General features: G+C 37.2%; 1 protein-coding gene across 1 annotated transcript in view; it reads left to right on the top strand.

Moving 5' to 3' along the window:
- The window catches only part of SERINC1 (serine incorporator 1), a 28198-nt gene extending 20263 nt beyond the window's left edge, over window positions 1-7935 (top strand). The window contains exons 8-10 of the mRNA XM_054474724.2: window positions 4030-4174; window positions 4291-4521; window positions 6107-7935. Coding sequence (XP_054330699.1) covers window positions 4030-4174; window positions 4291-4521; window positions 6107-6242 — 512 coding nt within the window. The 3' untranslated portion in view covers window positions 6243-7935. The remainder of the gene's footprint in view (window positions 1-4029; window positions 4175-4290; window positions 4522-6106) is intronic.
- Window positions 7936-18364: the final 10429 nt, after the last annotated feature.

Here is an 18364-nt window from a genome sequence, read left to right as displayed (position 1 = left end):
ATTCCTTAATTTGAAAGTACTTTATTTCCAAAAAATGCTCACAGTCATCTGAGCCTTCATCAAGTTGTAATCTTTTGGCTGGTAGGAGTTCTTGCCTCAGTGTTGACGGCTGCTGACCGAACAGGGTGTTGGTTGCTGCAGGTTGGTGTGGCTGTTTTAGTATCTTTAAACTAAGACAATGAAGTTTGCACATTGATTGACTCTTCCTTTCACAAAATATTTCCCTGTAGCATATGATGCTGTTTGATAGCATTTGACCCAGAGTAGAATTTCCTTCCAAATTGGAGTCAATCCTCTTAAGCCTGCTGCTGCTTTATTAAGTAAGTTTATGTAATATTCTAACTCCTTTGTTGTCATTTCGATAATATTCATAGCATCTTCATCAGGAGTAAATTCCATCTCAAAAAACTCCTTTTTCATCCATAAGAAGCAACTCCTCATCATTCAGGCTTGATAATGAAATTGCAGCAATTCAGTCACATCTTCAGGTTCCACTTTTTAGTTCTCTTGCTCTTTCCACCGTATCTGTAGCTACTTCCTCCACTAAAATCTTGAAATCCTCAGTCATCCATGAGGGTTAGAATCGACTTCTTTCAAACTCCTGTTAATGTTGATATTTTGACATTTTTCCCATGAATCATGAATGTTCTTAATAGCATCTGGAATGGTGAATCTTTTCCAGAAGGTTTTCAATTTACCTTGCCCACCCAGATCTATCAGAGGAATTACTCTATGGCAGCTATAGCCTTACAAAATATATTTCTTAAATAGTAAGATTTAAACGTTGAAATTACTCCTTTTTCCATGGGCTGCAGAATAAATACTGTGTTAGCAGACATGAAAATATTAATCTCCCTGTACATCTCTATCAGAGCTTTTGGGTGACCCAGGTGCATTGTCAGTGAGTAGTAATATTTTGAAAGGATCTTTTCTTTTAGCAGTAAGTCCCAACAATGGGCTTAAAATATTCCATAACCCATACTTTCAACAGATGTGCTGTCATCTAGGCTTTTTTCTATTCATAGAGAGGCTGAATAGACAATATAATTCTTAAGGGCCCTAGGATTTTTGGAATGGTAAAGAACATTGGCTTTCTCTTAAAATCATTGTCTGCATTGGTCCCTAACAAGAGAATCAGCCTGTCCTTTTAAGCTTTGAAGCCAGGCATTGACTGACTTCTCTATAGCTATGAAAGTCCTAGATTATATCTTCTTCCAATAGAAGTCTATATTGTCTTTATTGCAAATCTGTTGTTTGGTTTGGCTGCTTTCTTCTTATTTTTATTTTTTTGAGATGGAGTTTCACTCTTGTTGCCCAGGCTGGAATGCAATGGCACAATCCCCGTTCACTGCAACTTCTGTCTCCTTGGTAAGCCATTCTCCTGCCTCAGCCTCCTGAGTAGCTGGGATTACAGGCCTGTGCCACCACACCCAGCTAATTTTGTATTTTTAGTAGAGATTGGGTTTCACCATGTTAGCCAGGCTGGTCTCGAACTCCTGACCTCAGGTGATCCACCCGCCTCGGCCTCCTGAAGTGCTGGGATTACAGGCGTGAGCAACCATGCCTGACCAGTGTAGCTACTTTCATTAGTTTTGTTGGCTAGATTTTTAGGATGACTTGCTGTAGCTTCTGCATCAGCACTTACTGGTTCACCTTATACTTTTATGTTATGGAGATAGTTTCTTTCCTTAAACCTCAAGAACCAACCCCATCTAGTTTCAAACTTTTCTTCTACAGCTTCCTTCTCAGCCTTAATAGACTTGAAGTGAGAGAGAGGGCCTTGCTCTGGATTAGGCTTTGGCTTAAGGGAATGCTCTGCTGGTTTGATCGTCTATCCAGGTCACTAAAACTTTCTCCTCCATATCAGCAATAAGACTGCTTTGCTTTCTTATCTATCATTTGTGTGTTCGTGTTCACTGGAGTGGCACTTTTAATATCCTTCAAGAACTTTTTCTTTTCTTTGCATTCGCAACTCAGCTAACTGGAACAGAAGGGCTAGCTTTTGACCTGTCTCAGCTTTTGGCATGCTTTCTTTACTAAGCTTAATCATTTCTAGCTTTTAAGTGAGAAAGGGAAGACTCTTTCACTTGAACAGTTAGAGGCCATTGCAGGGTTATTAACTGGCCTAATTTTCACATGGTTGTGTCTTGAAATAGGCCCAAGGAGAGAGGGATAGAGACGAGGAAATGGCTGGTTGGTGGAGCAGTCAGAACACACACAATGTTTGTCGATTATTTCACCATCTTATATGGGTGTGATTTGTGGTGCCTCAAAGAAATTACAATAGTAACATAATAGGTCACTGATGAGAGATAACCATAACAGATGTAATTAATAATAATGAAAAATTGTGAAATATTATGAGAATTACCAAAATGTGAAACAAAGTGAGTACATACTGTTAGAAAAAATGGAACCAATAGACTTGTTTAATGCAGAGTTGCCACAGACCTTCAATTTGTAAAAAGAACAGTATCTGTGAAATGCTAAAAAAAAAAAAAAAAAAAAGCACAATAAAACAAGGTATGTCTATGTAAGAAACTGGGTGAAATTATAAGAAAGGTATCTAATTTGCATAGAGCATATAATCGTTGTATATAGAAAGAAAAGCTCTTCAAATTCCTGTTGATTCAATTGTGAACAGTATAATTTTTTCACATTATTAAATTACTCTTTTAGCCTGTGACTACCTTACAATTGAATTTGATAATTGGGCTTTGTAATGTATCTTATTATAGGCTAGTTATATTGCATACCATGAGAATAGAAACATATGTTGAAAGAAAAATTAGAATAGACAAAAATTATTACCTATTAAAAAGAAGAAAATGATCTCTTTTCCTAAAAAATTTATCTGATGTTATATGAATCTCATTGTGTTTACAAACTGTAGGTATTTTATCATAGGTACTTATAACTTGGAGACCAATTTATTTTTTGTTTTTTGTTTTGATGTATTACAGAAAGATTTCCTGTTTTTTTCCAGGTAGGTGGTTAGAAAAAAGTTAGTAGTAGTTTGCTTTAGAGAAGGAAATAGCCTTACCTAATTGGCTTTAAGATAAGAATCATTTTCATTAGTAAGATAGAGTTTGACAGGTCTGGCTTTGTGGGAGAAAAATATGTATTTTAGACACTTTAGTGAATATTTTACCAATCCTACTTGGTTTTTTTGTTTTTTTTTTTTTTTTTGAGACAGAGTCTCGCTCTGTCTCCAGGCTGGAATGCAGTGGCGTGATCTCGGCTCACTGCAACCACCTCCCGGGTTCAAGTCTTTCTGCCTCAGCCTCCCAAGTAGCTGGGACTACAGGCACACAGCACCACGCCCAGTTAATTTTTGTATTTTTAGTAGAGAAGAGGTTTCACCTTGTTGGCCAGGATGATCTCGATCTCTTGACCTTGTGATCTGCCTGCCTCGGCTTCCCAAAGTGCTGGGATTACAGGCATGAGCCACCGCACCTGGCCTACTTTCTTCTTTATAAAAGATTAAAACTTGAGTAAGCAGTAGGCCGTTATACCTTATTGGGTAATTTCCATGAGGTATTTGCTGGAGTCCTTATAACTGGTTTTTGTGTAAGCTGTCTTGCTTTTTTAACAATGTGCTGTATCAAATTGATAAGCTTCATAAAGTCTGTATCATAATCTCAACATATGATAGAAAAGCCAGTGCATTGTGGTTTATAATCTCTGAATTTTCTCTCTAAATCTACTAGAATTATACTAACCTTAGAAAGTTCATCTATATTTCACCTCTTTCCTGGTTGTAGAGGTAATTATCTCTCAGCTGTCACATGTTGTTGAAAATTAAATGATTTAACTTTTCCAGGTACTTCTATAAAATCAAACTATTAACACTTCAAAGGTCTTATTAATAAGTGCAAGTTTTCTTCAATTATTTTTGTTATACTGATGCCTTTTCCAGCAATTGTTTGTCAATTTGCAGGGGTATAGAGAGTTAAAAATAACTTTTGTTTGCTCTGAAAAACATCTTTTTAATATATTCTAACATTTTAATTTGGCTTTTTATTACAGAAACAAATTGCAACCCAAGTCTACTAAGCATAATTGGCTACAATACAACAAGCACTGTCCCAAAGGAAGGGCAATCAGTCCAGTGGTGGCATGCTCAAGGAATTATAGGACTAATTCTCTTTTTGTTGTGTGTATTTTATTCCAGGTAGGAAAAACTATGAAATTTTTTTCTTTAAACAAGAAGTCTAGCTGTTTGTTTATGAATCATTTCTTTTTAAAATGTTCTTTTCTTTCTCTCCTCCTAAACTCTCTTTCATACAGCATCCGTACTTCAAACAATAGTCAGGTTAATAAACTGACTCTAACAAGTGATGAATCTACATTAATAGAAGATGGCGGAGCTAGAAGTGATGGATCACTGGAGGATGGTGACGATGTTCACCGAGCTGTAGATAATGAAAGGGATGGTGTCACTTACAGTTATTCCTTCTTTCACTTCATGCTTTTCCTGGCTTCACTTTATATCATGATGACCCTTACCAACTGGTACAGGTATTTATATTTCATGAAAACTCTGGATGTGTGAATTCTGATGGCATTTTATGATTCTCTTGTGAAACCATGATGTGATATGAAGTACTTTTTATCCTCTGATATATTTCAAAATGTACAGCTAAATGAATAGTGAGATCAGCATGAGAAATGCAATCTTTACTTCCTTGCTTTAACAGTAACACAAACATTGAAATAGTTCCAAATCTTGGAGAGATTAAAATAAAAATTTTCATGAAACTAATATTTTTTTTACAAAAATCCATGTTGATAGTGGATCTAACATATTTGTTTTTCTCAATTCTGTAAAGATAGTGAAGTAAAGGATACATCCTTTTTTCTCTTTTGTTTGAACTGTTATTAAAAGCTCTGAAAATTTTTAAATTTAAGTATGAATTCATTAATGTAGATAGATTCTTAGAATTCTTACAAGCTACAATTTTTACAAGATTAGAATTCTTTCTACAAGCAAGAATTTCTACAAATTCTACAAGCTTAGAATTCTTACAAGCTACTTTTTTTTTTAATCACTTCAAACTTAATCCATAAATCTTTTTCTGTTAAGAGGAAGGTAGTGATTTATAGTGTTTCATTTTTGAAAGTTCTGGTTTTGTCCAAATGATTACTGAAAGATTTGGTCAAAGATTCAAATTGAACTATGTGGTTTGGGAAGTTCTGTTTTTAGTAACTTTTTAATGCATAATATTAATAAATAATTTGTAAGGCGGCTTTCAGTATCAGCAAAAGATGGAGGAAAAAGATTATTCTTTGTTGTATGTCTTTGAGTGCAGCCTTTACCGATTTTTATTATTGAAAAGAATATATATTTTTTAATTCTTAACACTGTAGCATATTAAGCTGTAAGAATCCAGCTGGTTCTTTTTTTTTGAAATGGAGTCTCGCTCTGTCACCCAGGCTGGAGTGCAGTGGCTTGATCTCAGCTCACTGCAAGCTCTGCCTCCCAGGTTCACGCCATTCTCCTGCCTCAGCCTCCCGAGTACCAGCTGGTTCTTAACTCAGATCCTTGGCTGTCACATAATAGTAGATATTAAGGCTTTATACCAGAAGGATTTTGGTATATTTCATTAACTCAAAAATCACTTAAACTTGAGATATATTTCCTTCTCAGTCTCTTAATTCTTTCTTTTTTTAAGGAGATGTCTCTGAGTCATACCATTCTCTTAATTCTGAGAAGGGAGGGTCGGGGCAGGGGATGGGGGGAGCGGAAATCAGGTGAGGAGTTCCATATACACCTTGAACAATCTTATGTAATAGTGACATCTTATTTATCCAGAGGTCACATTCAGTTCCTTTTCTAATAACATGGCAGACATGCATAAAGTGCTTCAGAGATTATGCAAAATAACTATTTCAGAGGCCTGTGTACTTTATTAAAGGAAATAACAGATTTTTACCTTCACACTAGCAGTGTGGAAGGAAAGGGAGCAGAATAGATGCAGCAATGATATATCTGAAATCACAAACTGTATACAAAGCACACTTCTGAATTAATGAAGCTTCATAGCTTGGTGGCTGGTAATTCAACCCCCTTGCCCCTTTTTAATAATTTTCCCTGAAATTTTAGGTATGAACCCTCTCGTGAGATGAAAAGTCAATGGACAGCTGTCTGGGTGAAAATCTCTTCCAGCTGGATTGGCATCGTGCTGTATGTTTGGACACTCGTGGCACCACTTGTTCTTACAAATCGTGATTTTGACTGAGTGGGACTTCTAGCATGAAAGTCCCACTTTGATTATTGCTTATTTGAAAACAGTATTCCCAACTTTTGTAAAGTTGTGTATGTTTTTGCTTCCCATGTAACTTCTCCAGTGTTCTGGCATGAATTAGATTTTACTGCTTGTCATTTTATTTGTTATTTTCTTACCAAGTGCATTGATATGTGAAGTAGAATGAATTGCAGAGGAAAGTTTTATGAATATGGTGATGAGTTAGTAAAAATGGAAATTATTGGGCTTATTCTCTGCTCTATAGTTGTGAAATGAAGAGTAAAAACAAAATTGCTTGACTATTTTAAAATTATATTAGACCTTAAGCTGTTTTAGGAAGCATTAAAGCAAATGTATGGCTGCCTTTTGAAATATTTGATGTGTTGCCTGGCAGGATACTGCAAAGAACATGGTTTATTTTAAAATTTATAAACAAGTCACTTAAATGCCAGTTGTCTGAAAAATCTTATAAGGTTTTACCCTTGATATGGAACTTACACAAGTAGGGAGTGTTCAGTGGACAATAGTGTAGGTTATGGATGGAGGTTTGGGTACTAAATTGAATAACGAGTAAATAATCTTACTTGGGTAGAGATGGCCTTTGCCAACAAAGTGGACTGTTTTGGTTGTTTTAAACTCATGAAATATGGGTTCAGTGGAGATGTTTGGAACTCTGAAGGATTTAGACAAGGTTTTGAAAAGGATAATCATGGGTTAGAAGGAAGTGTTTGAAAGTCACTTTGAAAGTTAGTTTTGGGCCAGCACGGTAGCTCACCCTTGTAATCCTAGCACTTTGGGAGGCTGAGGTGGGTGGATTACTTGAGCCCAGGAATTCAAGACCAGCCTGGACAACATGGTGAAACCCCGTTTCTATAAAAAATAATCTGGGCTTTGTAGCATATGCCTGTGGTCCCAGCTACTGAGGAGGCTGAGGTGGGAGGATTGCTTGAGCCCAGGAGGCAGAGGTTGCAGTGAGCCAAGGTCATGCCACTGCACTCCAGCCTGGGCAACAGAGTGAGACAAAAAAAAAAGTATTGAAAATCAAAGGAGGCAAAATTTTGACAGGGAAGGAAGTAACTGCAAAACACTAGGCTTTAGTAGGTACTTACATAAAATCTAGTCCAGTTCTCTCATTTAAAAAAATGAAGACACTGAAGTAGAGACTTAAATAGCTCAGATAGCTAATTAGGAAATTTCAAGTTGGCCAATAATAGCATTTGCTCTGACATTTAAAAATAATTTGTATTCAAAATACATGCATAATTGATTTTACACCTCATTACTGGTGGATAATTTATGTGATGTGGATTGCTGGTGTCCAGCATGACCCATAAACAGGTCAGAAGAATGATGGAATGTTTTAGAATAAACTCCTGCTTATAGTGTAATACACAGTTCAAAAGATGTTTAAAATGCTTTTGTATTTACTGCCATGTAATTGAAATATATAGATTATTGTAACCTTTCAACCTGAAAATCAAGCAGTATGACAGTTTAGTTATTTGTATGTGTCACTAGTGTCTAATGAAACTTTTAAAATCTACATTTTCTTCTTTAAAAATATTTATTAATGTGAATGGAATATAACAATTCAGCTTAATTCCCCAACCTTATTCTATGTGTAGACATTGTATTCCACAATTTTGAATGGCTGTGTTTTACCTCTAAATAAATGAATTCAGAGAAAGTGTGTAGTGTACTGATTATTTAGCAGCTTAACTTTAGGTGGCTATAACAACATTTAGACCTTTCTTCCTATGTGAAAAAGGACCTGGCACTAGAAAGTAACTGCCTGTTTTCTGTAATGATAATTAAATTGCTTAGAAGGAGATTGTTACTCTTTGGTTGTCTGTAAGTGACCCCAGAAGTAGGATCTCAAAGGTAAAGAGGCATTCTTCCCCTAAAGAGTCTTCAGTATATGGACCAGTTTAGTTTGGAGAATATTAATATATTTTCAGTGGATATTCTACATCTACTATGTCTTCCAGCTATTTTTTCTGGTTGCCAGTTTTGATGCTTGTCTTCTTTCACAGATACTTCAGATAGTATAAAAATTTCCCTTACTAAAAAAGAATGTACTTTTACTGATAAAATACTCCAACTCATGTTAGTTACCAAGCTTTAGTATATTTTATTCCATAATTCTTGTGAAGTGGTCTTTCTCCAACATTATCAGCAGCACAATGCCCATAAAAGTATTGAGCATTTATCCCAGATAAAATCTTATGTTCACATAAAAACCTGTACATAAATGTTCATAACATCTTTATTTGTAACAGACAAAACTGGTAACCCAGATGTCCTTCAATAGATGAATGAAGAAACACACCAGTAAACCTATACCATAGAATACTACTTAAAAAAGGAATGAACCATTAGTACATGCAACAACATGAATGCTGGGTTTTAAAAAAATCCAATCCTCAAAGATCACATATGATATAATTCCATTTATATAGCATTCATGTAATGATACAATTATAGAAATGGAGAACAGATTAATGGTTGTTTGGGGTCAGAGATGGGAGGGGAGAGAGAGAGCTTTGTGGATCATGAACTATGCCTTTGGTGTTGTATCTAAAATGCCACTGTCAAACACAGGACAATCTAAATTTCCTTCTGTTTTCTTTTAGGAGTTGTATACTTTTACATTCAGTTCTGTGATCCATTTGAGTTAATTTTTGTGAAGGGTGGAAAGTCTGTCTAGATTCTTTTTTTTGCATGTAGATGTCCAGTTGTTCCAGCATCATTTGTCAAAAAGACTATTTTTACTACATCGTATTGCCTTTGTCCTTTCACTAGGTATCAGTTGACTAAATATGAGTCTGTTTCTAAACTCTGTTCTGTTTCATTGATCATTTGTCTATTCTTTTGCCAATACCACACTATCTTGATTATTATAGCTTTATATTAAATCTTGAGGATGAGTACTATGTCATTCCTCCTTCAGTGTTGGTTTTCTCCTTCAATATTGTGTTTGCTATTCCAGGTTGTTTACCTCTGCATATAAACTTTAAAATCAGTTTATCAAATATCCACAAAATATTGCTGGGATTTCAATTGGGATTACATTGAATCTATAGACCAGGTTGGGAAGAACTGACATGTTGACAATATTGAGTCTTCCTATCCATGAATATGAAATCTCTCTCCATTTATTTGGGTCTTTGATTTCTTTAATCAGGTTTGTAGTTCTCATGTAGATATTATGTATATTTTCTTAATTTTTACCTAAATATTTCATTTTGGGGTGCTAATATAAATGGCATTGGGTTTTAATTTCAAATTTGACATTACTGTTATAGAAGAAAGCAGTTTACTTTCATATAATAACCTTGTATCCTGCAACCTTGCTGTAATTGCATATAGGTTCCAGGAGATTTGTAATCAGTTCTTTTGGATTTTCTACATAAATGATCATGTCATCGGCTAGCAGAGACAATGTTAATGTTACATCTCCTTTTCCAAGTAGTATACTTTTTATTTCCTTTTCTTGTCTTAGTGCATTAACCAGGACTTCCATTAGGATGTTGAAAAGAAATAGTGAAAAGAAACATCTTTGCCTTCCTCCTTAGTAGGAAAACTGCTAAATTGCTCACCATTAAATATGATGTTACTGGTTGGGGATCTTTGGTAAATATTCTTTATCAGGTTGAGAAAGTTCCCCTCTATTCCTTTTTTATGGAGAATTGGAGAATTTTTTTTTTTTTTTTTTTTTTTGAGACGGGGTCTCACTCTGGCACCCAGGCTGGAGTGCAGTGGCCCAATCTCGGCTCGCTGCAACCTCCGCCTCCTGGGTTCAGGCAATTCTGCCACAGCTCCCCGAGTAGCTGGGATTACAGGTGCCTGCCACCAAGCCCAGCTAATTTTTTGTATTTTTAGTAGAGACAGGGTTTCACCATGTTGGCCAGACTGGTCTTGAACTCCTGACCTCAAGTGATCTGCTTGCTTCAGCCTCCTAAAGTGCTAGGATTACAGGCATGAGCCACTGTGCCTGGTCTAGCTTATGGAAAATTTTTATCATGAATGGGTTTTGGATTTTGTCATATTTTTTCTGGATCTATTGAAGTGATCATACAATTTTTCTTGAGTTTCTTTATGTGGTAGATTCTATTAGTTCATTTTCAATATTTGAACCAGCCTTGCGTATCTGGGATGAATCCCTCTTGATCCTGGTGTATAATTCTTATACATTGTTGAATTGGATTTGCTAATACTTTATTGAGGATTTTTACATCTATGTTAATTAAAGATACTGGTTTGTAGTTTTCTTGTGATATTTTTGTCTGGTTTTGGTTTTAGGCCTCATAGAATGAGTCAGGAAGCACTCCCTCTGCTACCTTCTGAAAGAGTTTCTACAGAATTGGTATCGTTTTTAGAATTCACCAGTGAACCCACCTCAGTCTAGCATTTTCTGTTTGGGAAGGCAATAGATTCAGTTTTTAAAATAGATACAGGTGTTATTTGGATTATCTATTTCTTCTGGTGTGAGTTTTGGCAGGCTGTGTGTTTCAAGGACTTCGTCATGTAGGTTATCAAATTTGTAGGCAATACAACTGTTTGTGATACTCCTTTATTACCTTTGTTACATCCATGGGATTTGCAGTGATATCCCCTCTTTCATCTCTGATATTAATTTTTGTCTCTCTCAGTCTGGCTTTACAGAAGCTTGCTGATTTTATCAATCTTTCAAAAACCAGCTTTTGGTTTCATCAATTTTCTCTGTTGACTTCCTGATTTTCTGCTTGATGTCTCTCTTCATTTCTGATAGAGGAGTGTTGACGTCTCCAACTATAATAGTGAATTCAACTTTTTCTGTGTTAACCTATTCTCTAATTTGCTATAAAGAAATACCTGTGACTGGGTAATTTATAAAGTAAAAAGGTTTAATTGGTTCACAATTCTGCAAGTTGTACAAGAAGCATGGTGCAAGGCATCTGCTCAGCTTCTGGTGAGGCCTCAGGTAACTTGCAATGATGGCAGAAGCCAACGGGGGACCTGGCATCTCACATAGCAAGAGCAGAAGAGAATGAGGGAGAAGATGCTACACTTAAGCATCCAGATATTGTGAGAACTCACTATCACAAGGACAGTACCAAGTGGATGGCACTAAAACATTCATGAGAAATCTGCCCCAATGATCCAGGTATCTCCCACCATGTCCTACCTCCAACACTGGGGATTATAATTCAACATGAGTTTTAGAGGAGACCACATGCAAACTATCATTCTGCCCCGGCACCTCAAATCTCATATTCTCACATTGCAAAATACAATCATCCTCTGCCAATATTCTCCCAAAAATCTTAACTAATTCCAGCATCATTCAAAAGTACAAAGCCCTTCTGAGACAAGGCAGGTCTCTTCCACCTATAAGCCTTTAAAATCCAAACAAGGTATTTACTCCCAAGATACAATGGGGGTGCAGATATTGGATAAATATTACCATTCCAAAAAAGAGAAATTAGCCAAAAGAAAGAGGCTGCAGGCCCCATCCAAGTCTGAAATACAGCAGTGCAGTCTTTTTTTAAATATCCCAAATAACCTTCTTTGACTACATGTCTTACCTTGTGCCTCACAAGAGCACATTGGTATAAGGGGTGGGCTCCCAAAGCCCTGGGAAGCTCTGCCCCTGTGACTTTGCAGGGTAAAGGGTTGGAGTTTAGTGCTTGCAGCTTTTCCAGGCACAGGGTGCAAGCTACTGGAGGATCGACCATTTTGGGGTCTGGAGGATCGACGATTTTGGGGTCTGGAAGACAGTGGCCCCCTTCCCACAGCTCCACTAAGGAGTACCCCAGTGGGGACTCTGTCAGGCCTCCAACCCCACATTTCCCCTCCATACTGGCTTAGTAGAGGTTCTCTGTGAGGGCTCCATCCCTGCAGCAGGTTTCTGCCTGGTTACTCAGGCTTTCTCATACATCCTCGGAAATCTAGGTGGAGGTTGCCAAGCCTTCTTCACCCTTGCACTCTCCACACCTGCAGGCTTAACAACACGTTAGCCACCAAGGCTTATGGCTTGTGCCCTGCACAAATGGCAGCCCAAGCCTTACTTGGGTCCTTTAGAACTTAGCAGTGTCCCAAGGCTGGGCAGCCCCTTCTTATGGCTGCTTTTACATTTTTTCTTTCATTTCAACCTTGGAAAATCTTATGCCTATGTGCCTGAGGTATGGTCTTCTTCTGAAGTATCTCCCAGGGCATTTCCTCAGTTTCAATGTTGGCCATTCTAGTGAGGTTGGGGAAATTTCATGAACAATATCCTGAAATATGTTTTCCACGTTGCTTGCTTGCTTCCCCTTTGGTTTCCTTTAAATAATCCCCTATTTCTTCGAGGTTTTGTTCATTCTTTTTGTTTGAGTTCAGCGAGCCAATCTTTGAGCTCTGAGATTCTTTTCTCAGCTTGGTCTATCCTGCTGGTAATACTCGTGATTGCATTATGAAATTCTTGTAGCATCTTTTTCAGCTCTATCAGATCAGTTTGGTTCTTTCTTATAATGCCCATTTCATCTATCAGCTTCTGTATCATTTTATTGTAATCGTTAGATTTCTTGGATTGGGTTTTGACTTTTCTCCTGAATCTCGATGATTTTTGTTCCTATCCATATTCTGAATTCTACTTCTGTCATTTCAGCCATTTCAGCCTGGTTAAGAACCCTTGCTGGGGCACTAGGGTGGTTGTTTGGAGGAAGTAAGAGACTCTGGCTTTTCAAGTATCTATATAGCAATGCTCCACTCCTCAGTACCAATTTTCTGTGGCAGGCCATCCTTATATTGCAATAAATACCTGAGGCTGGCTAATATATAAAGAGGCTTAATTGGCTTATGGTTCTGTAGGCTGTACAAGAAGCACAGTCCCAGGCATCTGCTCAGCTTCTGGTGAGGCCTCAGAAAGCTTACAATCATGGTGGAAGGGAAAGGAACCTGATGTCTCACATAGTGAGAGTCAGAGTAAGAGAGAGTGAAGGAAGAAGCCATATACTTGTAAACAGCCAAACCTCATGAGCATGCACCATCACGAGGACAGCATCAAGTGGATGGGGCTAAACCATTCATGAGAAATCTGCACCAATGATGCAGTCACCTCCTACCAGGTTCCACCTCCAGCACTGGAGATCACAATTCAACGGAGAGGGTTAGAGGGGTCAACTTCCAAACTATATCATTCTCCCTGCAGTTCTATCAGTTTTTGCCTCATGTATCCTGATCCTCTGTGCTTGGGTGCATACATGTTAAGGATAGTCATGTCTTCTTGGAGAATGGACACCTTTCATCATTATCCCTGATAGTAATTCTTGCTTTATAGTCTGCTATTCTATAATATACCTATTTCTTCATTGTGGTTAGAGTTAGCCTGGCATATTCTTCTCCCTTTAATTTGTATGTCTCTTTACATTTCAAGTGGGTTGCTTGTAACCAACATATAATTGGGTTTTGTTCTTTGATCTGCTTTGACAATTTTTTCTTTTTTAAACTGGCCCAGTTTTTCCATATAATTATCTTTTAATTGGTACATTTACACCCTTGACATTCAAAGTATATATTTGGATAAACATCTACCATAATGTTACTGTTTTCTATTTGTTAACCTTGTTCTTTATTCCTTTTTTTTGTCTTCCATTCGTCTTGTGCCTTTGATGGTGTTAATTTGGCATTTTATTATTCTCTCTCTTCTAGTGTAGTTTTCTTGTGGTTGCCCTTGTGTTTGCAGTATACATTTATAAATAATGCAACCCCTCTTTCAAATAATAATATACTGCTTCATGGGCAGTGTACCTTATAGTAACAAAATAATCCTAATTTCTCTTTCCTATCCCATGTATCATTGCTGTCATTCCACTTATATATAAGCACCCCTAAGTATGAAGACTATACAGACACACACACACACACACACACAAATATATGTGTACAAAATAAAATACATTGTTGCCATTATTTTGAATGAACTGTTAACTGTTAGATTAAGAATTGGTACCATATGGAACAGGTTAGTGGAACTTACTACAAAATGCTTTTCTTTGGGGGAAATTTTTAATTACTGAAACTATTTAGGAGCTGTGGGATTACATGTCTATCTTCAATTAGTTTAAGTAAAATACTCATAGTAATTTGTCTATTTTGTCAGTTTTCAAATGAATTGTTCATAATATCCTCACATTTTCAAATTTCAACTGCATTTATAAAATTTTCCTTTTTCCATTCTCTATTTGTGTCTTCTTGCTCAATCTTACCAAAAGACTTTGTTTTAGTGCTTTTTCAATAAACAAGTTCTGGCTTATTTTACTTGGTTTTTGTCCAGCTCATTTTGTTTTTATTCCTTTCTTAAAAAGGCACTTAAGAATAGATTTCCCCTCTAGATATCACTTAAACTGCATCTCATAAATCTTGGCATGTACTTTTTTTTTTTAAATCATTAACAGCAGTATTTCCAACATTTTTGGTTTGGCCCAAAAGTTTAGCAGTTCTTTTCCAATTTCCAGAAATGTTAAAGAATCTCAAAATGGTTCTTCTGGTTTCTAGCTTATTTTCATTGTGGTTAGTCTGTTTGATACCAACTCTTAGAAGTTTGTTGACTTACTTTATGACCTACTATGCTATATTGATTCTCAAAAAATACTTCATGTGTGCTTGAAATGAAGGTTTAGGCTCTAAGTCTTGAACGTGACATTTTATATACGTTAAGTCATAGTGAATGTCATTTCAGTATTTTTCCAGTCTGCAGACCATTCTTCTCACATCTCAAGCTCTAGATTCCTGAGTATGCCATCTGTAATCAAACACATACTGACACAACCTAAAAGAACGTTTAGCTGTCTGTAATTCGAAGCTTTTATGGTCCTAGTTCTATCTCCCTAAGACAAAAAAAAAAAGGTGGAAGTGGGATAAAAGCTGGAAACTAGTACTACACTGTCTTCACACTGTGGTACTAGTTTCCCAGATAGTACAGGCAGACTTCCTCTGGTACACACAAGCTAGATTGTTTTTTAAAGAAACCACATCTTTCATTCCTATGTGTGCTCTTCCCTAAAACTGATCTGGCTGAAACGGTGCCTCAGGCCTCAGGACAAGGCATCATCCTTTTTTTTTTTTTTTTTTTTTTTTTCTTGAGACAGAGTCTGGCTCTGTCGCCCAGGCTGGAGTGCAGTGGCGCGATCTCAGCTCACTGCAAGCTCCGTCTCCCAGGTTCACGCCATTCTCCTGCCTCAGCCTCCCGAGTAGCTGGGACTACAGGCGCTCGCCACCATGCCCAGCTGATTTTTTGTATTTTTTAGTAGAGACGGGGTTTCACCGTGTTAGCCAGGATGGTCTTGATCTTCTGACCCTGTGATCCACCCACCTCGGCCTCCCAAAGTGCTGGGATTACAGGCGTCAGCCACTGCACCCGGCTGGCATCATCCTTTTTAACAATTATTCTGGCCAGGTGCGGTGGCTCACACTTGTAATCCCCGCACTTTGGGAGGCCGAGGAGGGCAGATCACCTGAGGTCAGGAGTTCGAGACCAGCCTGGCCAACATGGTGAAACCCCGTCTCTACTAAAAATACAAAAAATTAGCCGGGCGTAGTGGTGCACACATGTAATCCCAGCTACTCCAGAGGCTGAGGCAGGAGAATCGCTTGAACCTGGGAGGCAGAGGTTGCAGTGTGCTAAGATTGCGCCATTGTAATCCCCGTCTGGGCAACAGAGCAAAACTCTGTCTCAAACAAAACAAAACAAAAATTATTCTTTTCATACTTGACAAAACAAAGATATACCTCTTATCCATTCTGAATCTTACCAATGCACTTCGGAAAAAAATCTCCAGACAATTGGTAAAGGGACATTTAAAAATATTGGTGAGAAAGAGATGACACTGAGTTAAAAAACTTTTTTTGTGATTTGGCTGGTTTCTAATATCTTGCTTTCAACAAAATTGAAAGATGATCCAACTGAGTCATCAATTGATAGAATTCTGGTACATAATTCTAAAGGCATTAAAAAAATTAACAGTACTATACAAAACTGCTTTTTCATCTACTTGTCATTTTGTACTATAAACAAACATTCTCAGGATTTTAACATCAGTGAAAACAAAAATAGGAATAAAATTGGTACTAACTTTTATTATGAAAACTCAGGAAGACCTGTTTATCCCACTATAAGATACATTTTTGGTAAAACTTTTTGTTTAACAGATCATCAAAATTAGACTATAATTGTAGTAAACATTACAAGCTATAACAGATCAACCCCCAAAAACTCAGGTAGAAAAAAGGTTTGTTTCCTCTCACCTGAAATATAAAATGGTTATCCAGGACTGGTAGGTGGCCCTCCTCTAAGCAGTAATTCAAGAAGCCATTTTTTTCCTTCTTGATTGTATATTTGAAAGCTACATACAACTCTGCATCAAGCCAGTGGAGGGGTAAATGGCGTGGGAGGAATGCATGGGGGAAGTTACACCACCAGAACTGGAAGTGCTACACATCACTTCTCCTGTTTTACTGATTAAAACTCAGTTACATGGCTACCCCATCTGCACTGGTGGAAATAATCTAGCCACGTGATAGGAAAAGGAAACGGTTTGGCAATCAGTTAAGTCTCTACCATATATATTTATATGGTTATAATCCACTGTGTAGTTATACAGTATAAAACTGGAAAGAAAGTTTTTAAATGCCTAGAATCTTACAGTTATAGGAAACAATCTCAAATTTAGATGTAAAGAGGTGTCACGAAAGATCATCATTGTCTAACTTTCAAACATAAAAAAGCAGGATAAAATTCTTTGGAGGAAGCCAGGCACGGGGGCTCATGCCTGTAATCCTGGCACTTTGGGAGGCTGAGGCAGGCGGATCACCTGAAGTCAGGAGTTCAAGACCGGCCTGGCCAACATGGTGAAACCCCATCTCTACTAAAAATAAAAAATTAGCCAGGTGGGTTGGCACATGACTGTAGTCCCAGCTACTTAGGAGGCTGAGGCAAGAGAATCGCTTGAATCTGGGAGGCGGAGGTTGCAGTGAGCCGAGATCACGCCACTGCTCTCTAGCCTGGGCGACAAAGTGAAACTGTCTCAAAAAAAAATTGTTTGGAGGAAGTAGAGTGGATGATAGAGATCAAATCACTATGGCATTCAAATTCCTTTAGGTAAATGTTAAAGAAACATATAACAATTATGTTTTAAAACAGCAATATTAACTATATCCTAAATTCCTTCCAACTATTTAAACTTAAGATGAAAAATCTTAAATGTCAACTTTAAAAGTACCAGGGTCATAATCAAGTTTTTCAAAATTATTTTTTAAGTGCTTCTAGAGCTCCAAAATGCCCCCAAGAAGAAGAAACTTGATTGTATTTCACAATGAGAAAGGAATGAAGAAAAGTCTTTTAAGGTTTTCTCCTCTCAGTTTCTAAACTCTTCTTATCACCCTTAGAAACATAACTCTTCAGCTCACGCAGAGCACTGTTGTAGGGTCTTGAATTAATTCACCAAGATCCCACCATCAGAGCCAAGTATTTTAGGATCTAACTAAAACTCTCCTAAGGGAATTTTCCTATTCTTCTGTGCTAGCCCTTACTTTGAATCTTTACATCATAATAAAAGAAATTCTAAGACACTGACAGAATATGGCCAATAGGAAAACCTGCCTTGAAACTCCTCATTAAATAGCCCTATACAATATTAACTGTACTGCTTTCAGCCCTTTGCCCAAAGGTGAAATTCTTCACATGATAAAGTGCCCTGGCCTTGCATTAAGTCTCTATAATTCTCTTGGGCAACTGTTTCAAAGGAAAGAGGTGATTTGACTATTTCTCTTATCTTCTCTCCAGACATCCAGTGATAATATTCTTACCCTATTTGGGACAATGAGAGGCATACTTCTCTCACTTTTTTATTAGAAACATAGAAAGCAACCCAGCATAATTTTTAAACAAAGAACTTTAAAATACATTAAAATTTAGAGATTATATTTCTCCCTTGTTGCAATATACAATATATTTTCGAGATGAGGCACAAATATCTTGGTATGATTCATATTGAGAATAATGAACCACAGACAGTTTAAAGCTACTGCTTCCTACGAGAAGAAAAAATTGTTTCATGTGAGTGTCACCTCTAAAGAAGACACATAACAGACACTAG

Source organism: Pongo pygmaeus, chromosome 5 (assembly GCF_028885625.2).
Source record: "Pongo pygmaeus isolate AG05252 chromosome 5, NHGRI_mPonPyg2-v2.0_pri, whole genome shotgun sequence".
NCBI classification, from domain to species: domain Eukaryota; kingdom Metazoa; phylum Chordata; class Mammalia; order Primates; family Hominidae; genus Pongo; species Pongo pygmaeus.
This window is presented reverse-complemented; position numbering and strand designations above follow the sequence as displayed.